Source organism: Triticum dicoccoides, chromosome 2B, assembly GCF_002162155.2.
Source record: "Triticum dicoccoides isolate Atlit2015 ecotype Zavitan chromosome 2B, WEW_v2.0, whole genome shotgun sequence".
Lineage (NCBI taxonomy): Eukaryota > Viridiplantae > Streptophyta > Magnoliopsida > Poales > Poaceae > Triticum > Triticum dicoccoides.
This window is the reverse complement of record NC_041383.1, coordinates 571,637,619-571,653,331: the sequence shown is the minus strand read 5'-3', so window position 1 is coordinate 571,653,331 and position 15,713 is coordinate 571,637,619. Positions and strand designations below refer to the sequence as shown.

General features: G+C 48.6%; 1 protein-coding gene across 1 annotated transcript; it reads right to left on the bottom strand.

Annotated features, from left to right (window-relative positions):
• Positions 1-11,801: 11,801 nt before the first annotated feature.
• Positions 11,802-13,936, bottom strand: LOC119368039 (ethylene-responsive transcription factor ERF053-like). The gene has a single exon (XM_037633401.1). It carries the CDS (start codon positions 13,850-13,852, stop codon positions 12,488-12,490), a length of 1,365 nt encoding a protein of 454 aa, XP_037489298.1. The 5' UTR covers positions 13,853-13,936; the 3' UTR covers positions 11,802-12,487.
• Between the last annotated feature and the right edge of the window lie 1,777 nt (positions 13,937-15,713).

The window sequence follows — 15,713 nt, the reverse complement described above, 5'->3', positions numbered from 1 at the left end:
GAAGCCGATGAGACTCTGAATGGTGGCCCTCCATTCATCGATCTTGTCTGCCGTTGGAGGGTAATCCAGGAGCAATTGAGCTCGCGCCAAAGCTTCTGTTGGAGTGGTGGGCGGCAATGGCGAACGGTGCGAGGAGCGGGATATGCTCGGACTTCTAACTATGTTAGAAGGAGCAGTATCCCGTCCAGGCGACCGTGTCTCGCTCGTGCTAGCATGTTGGCGTGCATGCTGGTCTCGAGCACCCCGAGATCCACCAGCTCGATCTTGGTCCAACAAACGTATGGCACTACGAATACCATGACGATGTCGGTCCTGCGCCTCCTGAGATGGGCGCGGTGCATGTAAGGACGCCGAGGTCTGCGCAGCCTTGTCCTTGGACCTGGTAGCACCGTGAGCTCCCTCGTCGATGTTCGTTCTTCCGCCGGCGTCTACCCCACCACCCGTTTGCTCCAGTGGTGGTGGGATCGACGTGGACAGAACAGCTGCCGCCGAAGTCTTCTTCTTCGGTGGCATGTCGATGAAGAAGATGAAGATCTAGCTCGTGTGAACACCGAATCAGGTTCACGCAACCTCGACGCCCCCTACCTGGCGCGCCAAAGATGTCGGGGAAACTGATCCACGAACACCTATGGGACCGGCGGACCGAGCCCCTTTTGGTTCGGCGGGGGGCGGAGATCGCACAAAGAGCAGATCGAGGCGAAGCACACGAGCAGTTTACCCAGCTTCGGAGCTCTCCGGAGAGATAATACTCCTACTGCTGCATGTCTGAGTGTATTGAGTTCTTGCTCAGGAGCGCTGAGTGCTACAGTACACACCAGCTGCTAACAAGACCGAGCGTGAGTGTTTTTCTAGCCTCGAACCCCTCAAACCCCCTCTACGTTGCGCATGGGCCTCCTTTTATATGCTAAAGGGGTCTCCGACAGGTGGCAACGTAGACAAGGGTAAAAATGGAAAAGGAATTGCGGTTGGTACAACTACCTGTACAGTGTATCCTACCTAACCCTGACGGCAGGGGACAAAGGCATTAAATGCCCATCTACGTCGCCCAAATAGTGCAAACAGGGACCGTCAGGGACGCCACCGCTCGCCACGATGGCAAACTTGTCAGCGCCGCTTGCCACCGCGCACCGCTGGCTGCACAGCCTCTTGCCACGCGCGCCTGGAAAGGTCCCAGGGCGACACGTTGGTGGATGTGCTGGAGCGCAGGTACAAAGTGGTAGCCTGCCGCGGCAAGCGCCTTGCCGCGGTCGTTGTCTTGTCGCGTCCGGAAGCTTGTCGCTCACCGGGCCTCGCCGGGACGCGTGGCGCGTCGCGGCAAGTTCCTTGAGATGCCTTGGTTGGCCTTCCCGGCCAGCTCCTCTTGCCGGGGCCTTGTCTCCTTGGCTTGAATACTTTGTTCTTGAATGGCTCCACAGGAACCACGGAGGACCTTGGCGGTCACCCGGCAAGCCTTGCCGCGGGTGGCTGCAACTGCCCGTGCACAAGTTCGGGATACTAGGGTACCCCTACTCTAGTACACCGACACATAGGGACAAGCTTGCGCCTAACCAACATATTCATTGTTTTTCGATCTGATCGGTGATTAACTTTGGAGTTGACATATACCAATTGGAGACCAGAGGTTAAGGTTACAACTTGTGCACCACTACAGGCATCTTGGTGATCTGTCGATCCGAGAAGAGATTTACTGTTTTGTTGCAATAGCCGAAGCGATCCATCGAGACGGCCATGAATTTGTCTACATGTGCCGAGTGTATCAAGAGTTCCATCACACACGGCCTCATCTTGCCATTAAAACATTGTTTCAAGTTCATGCAAGAGAAGTTGGAGTCCAACCCAGGCTTGTTTGGTAACAAGCACATAATAGGAAGAATTATGTATTGAGGACAGTAGTACCAAAAAAAGTGGTGGCTATTTTTGACAGGGTGGACTCGGATGGGTGTAGCAGCTCAAGTACTACTTTGACTCGAGTATGGATGAAAAAAAAGAGGGACGGACATGGATGGTTAAACCAACAACTACCAGGACGAGGAAGTGGACAGGGGATGGACTCGGACTCCTTCGCTGCTACTTGCGTGACTCTGCGGCCGAGTTGCCAGTCTATGTCGAGCCAGCAAGTCAAGTCGCCGCCGTTCTCCACCTCCAAGCCATCCCCGTGCGACCCCGCCTCTGAGTCATCGCCACCTCTGAGCTGCCGCTCCGAGCGGTTGTCGCCTTCGCCCGCTCCACCGTCTACCTTGGGCCGCCCCGGTCGAGCCGCAGCCCCCCCCCCTTGTGCCAAACCTCATGCCATTCAAGCCGCCATCTCGAATCGATCAAGCTCGACCTCGTCGATGAGCCGCTGACACCATGGCCTTGTTGAACCGTCAATTGTGACTCCGCTTCAGGTCAGCGTCGTCAACCCGCCGCCTCGGGCTGTTCCGAGTTGGGGCGGATTTCTGTTGCAGCCCGCCTCATCCTCGGCTTGTGCGGTCAGTCCGCCTTCCTGTCGAGCCACCACTGTGGCCATGTCCGGCCGGCTTCCAAGTTCCACTACAGCAGCAAGCCAACAAACGAGGAAAGATGCTCTTGGTCCTAGTCAGCTTAAACCCCTAAACACTCATGTTCTATCCCAAGTGAAAAGAGATGTGCATGCTTCTCCTTCAATTCAGAGTTGTGCATCACAGAGACCCTCTGTTCAACCCTTACTGACAAAATATACAGCAAATGAGGCATCAAGGGCACAGTACGAAAAGATTATTCACGGACACTACATACGGATCATCTGTTGTTTGGACAAATCAGGTGATGTCCATCTAATTTTATTTTACTAGCGCATATTGTTTTGTCAAAGAACAATTACTCTGGTCTGTCATATTTTTTTGCAGGATCGATGTTCATTACAAAGGTGTGCGTAAGGGACGCACGCTTACATCACTTTTGCACTAGCGCTTATCCATGCCGTGCTGCTGGACGGATACGTGCGCAAGTTGCCGTCCCTGTGGCCCGGTTTACATCCACTCGCCGGGACCGCGCCCGTGATTGACTCGCCGTCCGCGTGGCTTACCGCGCCTGCAATTAACTCGCCCGTCCGCCCTCGCGTCCGGTTCACGAGTCTGCACCGGTTTACAATGCGGAGGACAACTTTCTCGTCTGCACCGGCTTACAACCCCGTGGCTGATTCATCTGTCTGCTCCCGTGGCCGACTCAACCGTGATTGATTTTAGCTTTACCGCGGTAATCATCAACTCCGCGGTGGATAAATATAAGGTGAAATCCATCAAGTATATTTTTTATATATTATTTTCTTTAAAAGAGCAATTACCCTGGTTTGTGATGTTTTTGAGGCAGGACAATTGTTCACTACATCAACACGACGTGGTTGACTCGCCCGTCCGCGCGGTTTACGACGCCTGCGACAGACTCGCCCGTCTGCACGGTTCATGACGCCTGTGATTGACTCGCCCGCGCGGCTTACAACATTTGCGATTGATTCGCCCGTCCGCACCAGCTTACAACATCGCGGCCAACACATCTGTCCATGCCCGCGGCCCACTCGCTTGCGTCCATGCCGCTTCTGATGCTACAATCGTCTTTACCGTCTATCTCTCGCGGCATGGTCTATATCAACATACCGGGTCACACTTGTCTGCATGAGCTGTTTATTGAGTATGAGCAAGTCACTGATTGGGTAGCCCGGGTTTCTTCCAACAACTTGGAGGAAAATTATCATGTATTATCAGCCACCGTCCGCATCGGACGGCTCAATGGGCATGCGCACAAGTTGCCGCCACACAGTTTGGTTAACTTCAAACATCCAGTTGGAAGCAACCATTGGCCAAGTTGCTGACACGGCTCATACGGGATCATTTATAACCCGCCACAGTTACCTCAACATTCTCTGGATTCGCATCGTGCTATCAACACCAATGATATACACCTTCTGCTATGGTCAAATATGGAGAATCTCAAAGACAACTCCTCGAGCCGCCTTGAGACTCGGGGGCTACATGGACATGGCTCAGTAAATGTTGCCAGTTTAAAGGCCATAGGAAAATTTCCAGCTCAAAATGAAGAATTCTGGTTCAAAATCCGGTTCAAGAGAAATATGTCTCTCACAAAGCTTTGAAAGCTCTCAATATCCGGTTTAAAAATCCGGCTCAAGAAGAATTTATATCTCTCAAAGCTCGAGTTCTCAGGAAAAATTAAAGGGACCAAAGAGAGTCTGTTGCAAAGCACAACTCAAACATAGGTGCCCCGCTTCAAAGACCATTGGGGGCTGATCGTATTCAAATCTAGCTTAACTCCTTTGGCACAGCTTCCTGGTCGTATTCGAATCATAGATGTTCAAACAACTTGATCATTTGGGGGCTGGGTCGTATTCGAATCATAGCTTAACCCCTTTTGGTCCGACCCTGATCGTATTCGAATCAGAGTCGTTAAATATTCTCAAGGTCACTTGGGGCTTCCTGTTCAAACATAGGTCGTATTTGAACTAAAGAGAACATAGCTGTCGGTACCCACTTGATCGGCGCAATGCCTAAACCCACTTGGGGGCTTCTTGATCGTATTTGAATCATAGCTTAACCCCACTTGGGTCCGACCCAGATCGTATTCGAATCAGAGTCGTTAAATATTCTCAAGGTCATTTGGGGGCTTCATGTTCAAACATAGGTCGTATTCGAACCAAAGAGAACATAGCTATCGGTACCCTCTTGATCGGCGCAATGCCAAAACCACTGGGGGCTACATGGTCGTATTCGAACCCTAGATTAACCCCTTTGGGACGGTTTACTGATCGTATTTGAAACAGAAGCCTGAATTTGTATTTCTATTCTTTTTTGCTTAAGTCTTTTTTTTGAAAGCACTCTTTGGATTTGTCTTGAGACCTTTTCTGTGTTCATGTTTAAGACATATATAAGGTTTCTATTTAACCCGGATTGGTTTTGGACGATAAGTCGCCAACATTGGACAAACATCATACATTTGGAAGTGAGTGGCTTCTAAAGATTGGGTTATCACCCTTACTACGCAGGTCACATAAACCGACAGTGCAAATTCAAATATCACAGGTATGATATTATTATTATAGTTATGTTTCAAAGTTATGATTCATAACATGCTTATCTGCTACTCCTTTTAAACATCAGTGGTTATATGTGAGATATTATGACCCGCCCTGGCTTTTACGTTAAGTCGCAAGGGCATATGTTGTTTAAACTTTGTGCAGGATTTGCAGAAATATGACTTATATAAATGATTAAGTTCAAGCTCATTATCAATATTGATGCTTCAAAATGATTATCCATTCTGGTTTTTTCTCAAAGGTATAAGCCGCCGGGTTATAAAAATTCCAGCTTACAATGAATGTGCATTAAGTCTCCATCGGCCAAGAGCCGCCGAGTATTTAAACTCCGGATTTACTTGTCAACAGATAAGGTATTCAAAGTCGCTTTGGCGCAATGGCTATTATTTTATCAATGGATATGATTTATTCTACAATGGAAGGAAAAACCCTGAGTTGCTGCAGGCTAACAACCCGACACTTGGGGGCTACATTATTCAAATTGAGATTACATCAAATATGCAAGTCCCATGTCACTGCCAGCTTGCACCATGGCACTTGGGGGCTAATGCAAAGTCATGTTTTGCTTAACTTATCGAAGACCCAGCTCATCACATTTTAATGAGCCGGCCCTTGAGGACTACCAATTTCTCCTGTTAAAAATTCAAGGTACATGAGTTAAATCCATTATATTGAAAAGGTCTAGTACTTAGTTGGTAGAATACAAAGCTCTTAACCTTGTGGACGTGGGTTCAAGCCCCATGATGGAGATTACATCATATGATGCTATTATCAATGAATTATATACAAAAGTCCCTGCTAATTATTGCATAATGACCCGGCCCTTGGGGGCTACAGTGGTTGAAGTTTTCATGAGCATAAGGCAATTACAAGTCCCAGGTTGTTGCAAGCATGACAACCCGGCACTTGGGGGCTACAGGTGATATGCATATAAAGGAGAAAAAAATCTTCAAATTCTCAGTTTGGAGCAGACCAGATTAACCCAGTGTCTGCAACAATCATGACCAGACATCATTTATTTATAACCCGACAATTTTGGCAATCATAAATCGGCAAGATCTACATCTTTAAGTCGGCTGAATATCAGTTGAATATTTCAAGACCAATATTTTTGTCAAGTCAGAGCATTGAAGGCCGACTCAAATGGATTATTTCTTATAATATTTCTCTACAAGAGCCAATGTCAGCAAATTGATTATGAAGCTGGCCTATTGACCCAAATTTTTTAGAAGAAGTGCCTGGATTTTTTGCATTGGCAAGGTTTGGACATATCTGTTAAAGGAGATTTGCTATAAGATCTTGAGCATGCATCCAGAAGGAAATGACAAGGACTTAAAGTTGACCAGGTGCCGGTTCAGGAAAATATTTAACCCGGAGCACAACCTATCAAGTTTGTTCTTGTGTTTATTTTACAGGATCAGCTTAACATGGATAAATCCAAATTAAACTAGGGGCTAATGTCGGGGATATACCCCGCGGTATGGCCCGGCCGGGCTTGGCGTTTTCATTGGTAACCCGCCGGAGGACAGGCGACTCACGAGTCTAGTGGCTTACTGGTCTGGTGACTCATGAGCCTGGCGACTCACGGATGGCCCTAACGACAGGTCAGATAGAGGACTAAGGAATATTCTCCTACAAAGGAAGCAAGACTAGGACTCCACTTGTTATGGTGGGCCGGCTTAAGATGAAAGGCATAAGGAATATTCTCCTACAAAGGAAGCAAGACTAGGACTCCACTTGTAATAGAGTAATACTAATCCTACTAGGACTAGTCATGTAACCCGCCCTTCAACATATATAAGGAGGGGCAGGGCACCCCAAGAGGGACAAGCAAGAAGAAACAATCTCTAGGGCTAGACACAAAGAGCCGGCTTACCGGCGACTCCCTCATGATCATAATGAGACCGAGCCACAAACAGCATGTAGGGTTATTACCGGAAGATGTTTCCCGGGGCCCGAAGCTGTCTAAATCCTTGTCTTATGTTGCGTCTCTCGATTCCGCCCAACCCCTCTCAAGCTACCACATAGAAGCGCTGGCCTCACGACTAAGTCCTGACATTAAGGACATCTGACGTGACAATTCCACGATAATAAGGATTAGCTAGCAGTTGTTCTACCATACCTGAAGGAATTTCATATTCAATATTTTCAGTAGGTGCAGTAGGTTGAGGGGAAACTAATTGTGGTTCTGGTCTAGGTGAAGATACCCCGAACAAACCCCTCAAAGGATTGTTTTCCATAGTAGCAAGTGACAATAAATTTCAACACGTAGTAATAATGTTTCCTTACCAATTTCCACTTACCAAGAGCGCTTCACTCCCCGGAAACGGCGCCACAAAATAGCCTTGATGACCCACAAGTATATGGGGACAATTGTAGTCTTTTCGATAAGTAAGAGTGTCGAACCCAACAAGGACAAGAAGGAAATGACAAGTGGTTTCCAGCAAGGTAATGTCTGCAAGTGCTAAAATTGTAAGTAGCGGAGTAGTTTGATAGCAAGATAATTTGTAATGAGCAAGTAACAATAGTAGTAACAAAAGTGCAGCAAGGTAGCCCAATCCTTTTGAGGCAAAGTAGAGGCCAAAACGGTCTCTTATGATAAGCAAAGTGTTCTTGAGGGTACACGGGAATTTCATCCAGTCACTTTCATCATGTTGGCTTAATTCCTACTTATGATTAACCCCCTCGCAAGCATCCGCAACTAAGAGAAAAGTATTAAGAATAAATTCTAACCATAGCATTAAACTTTTGGATCCAATCGATCCCTTACGGAATATCGCATAAACTGAGGTTTAAGCTTCTGTCACTTTCACAACCCATCATCTAATAACTACTCCACAATGCATTCCCTTAGGCCAAAATATGGTGAAGTGTCATGTATTCGACGTTCACATGACACCACTAAGGGAATCACAACATACATATCATCAAAATATCGAACACATATCAAGTTCACATGATTACTTGCAACATGATTTCTCCCGTGACCTCGAGAACAAAAGTAACTACTCACAAATGATAATCATGCTAAAGATCAAAGTGGTATTAAATAGCATAATGGATCTGAACAATCTTCCACCAAATAAATCATATAGTAATCAACTACAAGATGTAATCAACACTACTTGTCACCCACAAGCACCAATCTATAGTTCCGGTACAAAGATTGAACACAAGAGATGAACTAGGGTTTGAGAGGAGTTGGTGTTGTTGAAGATGTTGATGAAGATAGCCCTCCCCAAGATGGGAGAGTTGTTGGTGATGATGATGACGATGATTTCCCCCTCCGGGAGGGAAGTTCCCTCGCGGAATCGCTCCGCTGGAGGGCAAAAGAGCTCCTGCCCAAGTTCCGCCTCGAGACGGCGGCACTTTTTCCCGAAAGTCCTCCGTATTTTTTCTAGGTCAAAATGACTTATATACTAGAAGAGGGGCACCGGAGGTGGGCCTGGGTGAGCACAACCCACCAAGGCGCGCCTGGGCTCCCTGGCGCGCCAAGGTGGGCGCCCTTTGGTACTTATTGACTCCAAAAATTCTTATTAATTCCATAAAAAACCTCGTGAAGTTTCAGTTCATTTGGAGTTGTGCAGAATAGGTAACTTGACGTAGCTTTTTCAGGTCCAGATTTCCAGCTGCCAGAATTCTCCCCCTTTGTGTATACCTTGCATATTATGAGAGAAAAGGCATTAGAATTACTCCAAAAAGCATTATTATACAATAAAACAACATAAATAATAGTAGGAAAGCATGATGCCAAATGGACGTATCAAAGACCCATCCGTTAGCTTAACATATAATCGTTCAGTTTATTGCTACTGCTTTCTTGAATGTCAAATACATGTTCCTTTGACCATGAGATCATGCAACTCCCGGATACCGGAGGAATGCCTTGTGTGCTATCAAACGTCACAACGTAATTGGGTGATCATAAAGATGCTCTACAGGTATCTCCGAAGGTGTTTGTTGAGTTGGCATGGATCGAGATTGGGATTTGTCACTCCGAGTATCGGAGAGGTGTCTCTGGGCCCTCTCGGTAATACACATCATAAGAAGCTTGCAAGCAAAACTAAGGAGTTAGTTACGAGATGATGTATTACGGAACGAGTAAACATACTTGCCGTAACGAGAATGAACTACGTATGAAGATACCGACGATCGAATCTCGGGCAAGTAACATACCGATAGACAAAGGGAATTACGTATGATGTCATAACGGTTCGACCGATAAAGATCTTCATAGAATATGTAGGAACCAATATGGGCATCCAGGCCCCGCTATTGATTATTGACCGGAGAGGTGTCTCGGTCATGTCTACATAGTTCTCGAACCCGTAGGGTTCGCACGCTTAATGTTCGCTGACGTTAGAGTAGTACTGGGATATTTGATGAATGGTAACCAAATGTTATTCGGAGTCTCGGATGAGTTCTCAGACATCACGAGGAGTCTCGGAATGGTCGAGAGGTAAAGGTTTATATGGAAAGTCATATTTTGGTTCCGGAAAAAGGTGCAATTTTCGGCAACGAACGAAGTGTTGATGGCCGACAAAGGAGGACAGCGGCAACGATTGGGATGATGAGGGCGGCAAGGAGGACGTCAGTGATGAGGATGAATAAGTTCAGGTAGTTCTCTTAGGTTTTGGAAATATGCATGTTAAATATGTATGAACTTCTGCATATCTTATAATGATATTAAGTATTATCCGTATGTTTTATGAAGTTGTCCACTGAATCCTCTCATGTCCAGTCTAGTTTCAGCCTAAATCATGAAAAGTACTACCATTTCATCCAGTTCAGTCAGTGACCACGCCATCGGCATGTTATTTAGGCGATCACCACGACAAAGGCAACAATCCTTGGCTAGAATCCAAGGGCTCAATTTTTTCTTTCTGCTAATGGGTTATTTTTCTTCAAAGATATTTTCATTACTTTTAGTACTGCCACTTGACTTGGCGGTCCCTTTGCTGTCGAGGTAGACTATTTGAAGTTAAGTGTACAACTTTTAACTCAATATATTTCTATGTGATCATATTTTCCCGATTGTGCTCTCATTGTTCACTGAAATGTGTACGTATGAAAAATTGATCAATGGATTTCGATACGAGAATCTGAGCCCTAAACCCCGAAAGTTTGATTCTAATATGTTATAAACTCTATCATGGCAGAAAATATAAGGTACTACTCCCTCTGTTCCAAAATAGATGACCCAACTTTGTACAAAGTTAGTATAAAATTGGGTCATCTATTTTCGAACGGGGGGAGCACGTTTTGAACACCAACAAGCCATTTTGTTATGTATTTTTCTAAACCCGCCTAACATTGTTTGTGACACGAAACATTTTTTGTGATACTACAAATCGTCTAGAAAAATGGACATGCCTAGTGACGTCCAAAAGCATTGTAGAATTGCTGGCCAGAACGTCGCCAAAGTTGGCTAGGGTGCTACCCCGGGAGGGAAACACCTCGTGATGGTGGACCATCACAGAAAATGATTTTCAGCGACGTTTCCTGTTTCGTCGCCAGGGTTTTTGTCGCTGAATAGACGAAATTTTGTAGTGCTAGTTATCCTCAATACTGGTCTGTACTCTTTTCTCATTTTCATATTTCGGTATCCCCGCAAATAACTCCTTTATCACAATACCGGCCAGGCAATGCTGGACACTATCATATTGAGTGGGCCCAGAGTGTATTTCTCCATCGTCGAGGGGGTAAATCCTAGTTTTGATATACCTAGGACCATGACATACTTTCCAACTTATCTGAAAGTCACCTTTATAATTACCCAGTTATACAGTAATGTTTGTTGACCATGTATCAACAATCCGGTATCCGGGTCTACGACATTCTCATTGTCTAAGGCCGCAAGTAAACGTTCACAAAATTATGAGAAAATACCGACAACATATTGACGACGTGATATATCATAGTATTTTGTAAGTGGGCCTATCCAACACCATTGTTACTGTAACAATGTGTTATTATTATTGCTGGCATCGTTGTTATGCCCATTTTTAGAAAAACAAGACCATCAATAATACATGATCAAGTCGAGTGAGGCTTGACTAGGGATCTCTTTGACGTTTATTATTCCACACGTGGGATTAGGTTTTCCTCCAAATCTCATATCCAGTAACGAATGCAATTCTAGCATAGAATATAAGCTTAATCACGAACAAGGACATAAAATAATAATAACTTTATTATTGCGGGCATATTTCCAACATCCATAATGGTCTCCGCCTTGATTTGGATGCCATCTTGACCACACCTTGTATCCTAGATATGCAACGCCAACCCTAGGGCTGAGATTCAGGTTTTGTCTGGATGAAGAATTCCAACTAATGCTACTCTTAGTTGTAGGCATGACTGTCGCGAGACCTACCATAATGCGCATCTTTGAAAACCCAATCTATCTAGCACTTCATACATAATTGCAATTTTAGACTATCTTTTATTGTCCTTCAATTGCATGCAGGAATGGACCTTCGTGGTCGGGTTCGCCATGCTTCCGACACTGTCAATAACCCTCTTGAGTTTGAATAACTATTGTTAAAACCCAAAATTTGTCACATGTTTGCAGAATGGTCGTCAAAGCTATCTTCACCAAATCAGAGTTATCGCTCACACCAAAAGATGAGGGCACCTCGATACTTATCACTAGCCCTAGTAGGGATCCGATGAAGTGGGCTATAAAACAGTGATAAGGACTTAGGAAATAGGCAAACGGTGGATCAGACCAGAAGTAGCACAATCGACTTGAGAATTTAGTGTTTTTAAAAGTCATTTGCATGATTCAATTACAAACTAGTTGTTTTAAGGTAATTTGTGATTTGCTAATAAGTCTAATAACATATCCTGCCATTGTACCAGGTTCAGAACTCTAATTAAACACAAAGGGCCTGATACTGACCCTAAAAGCCAAGAAAATGTACCCAAAGTTGAAAATGAACAAGCAACTTACAAGTAGCATAGCTGAACAATTAATAGTTGGAATGTTTCAAAGCAAGGTACAATGATAAATAGAACATGCATAGATATCAAATCATATGAGCCATCACATAGAAGTATGAAACGATGAGGTTTGCAGCAAACAACATTGAAAACTATTCCGTACAACAAATATCTAAGACATTCAACATGTGCTAAAATGTGTAAATGGAGGAGAGATTGACTGGTCACCCTATACGTCAAGCTGGCCAAAAATTTGCAGCCAAGGTACAGGATTCCCTTGTGGTTTCCAGAAGAAAAGTAGTATTGGGAAATAAATGTGTGGCCAGATGGCTTCCGAAACGATGCTGTGATGTGGAAGTGCGTGATGCCGCAGAATTGTCTTAAAAACTGCAACCTGCGTGCATCTCTGTCCTAATCCTAACCGGGATCGATCGCCAAGGTGTTCAAACTTTGAATGTGTATGCATGTTTAGACCTTTCACATGAAGTTTGGAGCCTGGTGTGCTTCTGGAGGAGGAGAAGAAGAGGTTACCGGGACGTCATCGCATGTTGTGTCCGACGTCCCTGCTGCTGCCGTCGCCGGTGGTGTTTCTTGTGCGCCAGGATGCGACATGCCGGCATCCTCACCGGAGAAGCGAGGATGGTGAATGAAGAGGCTGCGAGCACTGTCGTCCATCTCGTAGTCCCAGAAGGAGCTGCCAGGGCCCCATGTGTTGAACCATGACTCGTCGGCCTGAGCCCACATGCCGCCGGACTGCGCCGACGAGTGAAACATTTCGGCCGAGTAGGGCGTAGCCGCGTCGCGAGAGCCTCCATCCTGGGGAATAGTCGTTGGGGGTGGATGCTGTGGTTGGTTTTCAAGCGTGGACCATTCTGCGTGCTGCTGTTCCCGCTGCCGCGGAGCTTGCTGCGTGTTGGCCGCCGCCTCGTCAGAAGTTTGCGGAGGCGAGGACGATGACGACGAGCAGGAAGCGGTGCCAGCGGCGGCCGAGGTGGCAGCGGAGCTGGCGGCGCTGGTGCGGCCGCTCCCTCCTGCGCGGTCCTTCCCGAGGAACCGATCGGGGAAGTTGAGCCGCGCGTTCTCGCCGCGGAGCTTGAAGGCCTCGCGATCGTACGCCATGGCGGCATCCTCCGCGGTGTCGAAGGTGCCGAGCCACAGCCGCGTGCGATTCCGTGGCAGGCGGATCTCCGCCACCCACTTACCCCAGTGCCGCTGCCTCACGCCGCGGTACAGTTTCTGCGGCGGGGGCGGCGCCCGCAGCAGCTGCTGGTACAGCGAAGGCGGCATGCCGGCCAGGCCGCCGCGGGGGCTCAGGTTCAACGCCTCGCTCCAGTACCGCAGCAGATGCTGCTGCTGCTGCGCGCTCTCGACTGGCATGAAGAACGACTGGGTCGCGCACGGCGGAGAACCGCCGAACGAGATCATCTGCTGATGCCGCAAAGGCTGCTGCTGCGGCGGCGGCGACGCTGGTTGGGACATGCTGGAGTACTGCCGGAGAAGCTGCGGGCTCTCGCGCGCCGTCGTCGCCGAGGGCTCATACGCGAAGGGGAAGATGTGCCGCGCGGAAGGCGCGACGGCGTCGGAGGCGGGGAAAGACCGAGGAGAGGCCGGGGCCGACGACGAGGAAGTGGAGAGCGACGACGTGGTCCGGTGGAGGCGGTCGGGGCTCCTCCCGATCTTCCTGAGCGGGCGCAGCAATGCCGCGGACGCGTCCTCGAAGACCGGCGCCAGCTGCTGCTGCCGCCGCGCCTGTATCGGCGTCACCCCTTTCCCTTTCCACCTCCTGGCAGTCCCGCGACCGCCTCCGCTTCCACTCTCGCCGCTCGCGCTCGACGCGTCCATGCGCCCGGAGAAGACTTCGCGGCGCTAGGAAAATGATCGCTTGGCGTAGTCGCGGGGGAGCGAGAGTCAGAGAGCTAACGAGCGTGCGCGTGGTGGGGTTTTGGTTCTGATACCGAGACGAGTGCAACCGGAACGACGCTTATAAGGGTAGGGAAAAGTGAAGTGTTTTGCTTCGTTGCGATGGGATCATGGTGCGGCACGGCGCGCCGGGGGCAAAAGATCGTGGTCGGTGGTCAGGGCCCCAAGAGCATGGACTCGCCAAGGTAACTCCACTCCATGTTAAAAAAACCGGAAATTATATCTGGTTGCGGTTTGTTGGGAGAGGGTGGCATTTTGAACGTTTTTCGAGTAGTTTTATGAATCGGGCACGACAGTTTCTTCAGAGCGACGTGACATTTGTTGGTAGGATGGTAGTTTTGAGGCTTCATATGAGAAAATATCTTGTTATTCTGAAGAAACTGTCACCCACACACAATTAAATATGTCATGAAAACGTTCGCAAATGCCACGCTTCATGGCGAAGGTTCGCCAGCTAAGGCGGTCCCAAAAAAAGGTAACTCCACTCCCGTGAAGAGCAAAGCTCGACTCAACCCCCTCCTTCCAGACGGCGCTAGTATTTCCTCTAAGGCGGTACAAGGGGGAACCCTAGTGCCGCCAACCTTCCTCCCCTCTCCCTCGTCATCACTACCGCCGGCCAACACTATTATGACAGCGGGCCATGCACTAAAAGGTGTCAGGGATTTTCTCTCTTGTTGATACAGTGGTCGGTCCGGTGATTGGGAACAACGGTGGTTTTTGCTCAATGGTGTGTTGATGAGGGCACGCGGATCCGAAGCCTTGCGCATCGATCGGGATCTGGTGCGCTTTGCAACTGTTAGTGTGGAGGTGCGCCTGCTGGTAGCTCAATGCCACGGGTAAGCTGGAGCATGTGGATGAAGCGGTGCTCCTCTCCCTCGCCACCACCGGGGAATGCCGCTGCGGCCAGATATGATTCGGCCCTTACAGGCCATGGCATCCGAGGAGATGTATCTGGTGGCAGATGTTATTATGTGCTACCATGCATGGCATGCACAACAATCCTTGACAAGATTGTTGAGTAACGTGATTGTATAGGAAAGCTAGGATAGCGTAGGATATTATTCTACCTTGCCTTGTACTCCAAGATGATCATGTACTCCTATATATATGCCCACGAGGCTCAAGCAATACAATGAACAACTCTTCCACCAATCCCTCTCTCCCTTCTAACATGGTATCTATCGCAAGGCGATCCTAAACCCTAGCCGCCGCCGCTTCCGCACCTGCGCGCCGCCCCCGGGGCGGTCGGCCTCCATGACCGCCGCCGAGGGCCGCGTCGCCCGTACCTAGGGTTCGTCCGCCGATCGTGTTGGCCGGCTGCCCTAGAGAGTCTTTTTCCCGATCCAAAAACCCCGTGTTTTTCTCTTTCTCGCCGGTCGCTTTGATCGGCGTCTACTTTTTGGTTTTCCGGTGTATGTGATCCGGTTTGCGTCGCCCACCGCCGCCGTTGACCCCGTGCGTCTCTACTTCAACACCGGCGCGATTGGCCAGCTTCTTCACCGACTCGGTGGCCTCGCGCGTCGTCCGCGCGTCTGCCCGTCGATCGCGCCGACGCGGCGGCCTCGTGCGTCGTCCACGCATCGGCCCGCCGGTCGCCCCGATCCGGCGGCCTCGCGTCATGCGGCGGCCCTTCACCGCCGCCGTTCGCGCGACGGCCCGCCCGTCGATCTACGCCGGCCGTCACCGCGCCCTGCTCCGACCGGGACCCCTGCATCACCCCGACCCGGCGGCCTCGCGCCATGCGGCGGCCAATCATAGCCTCGCTGCCGCCCGCCGTCGCCGG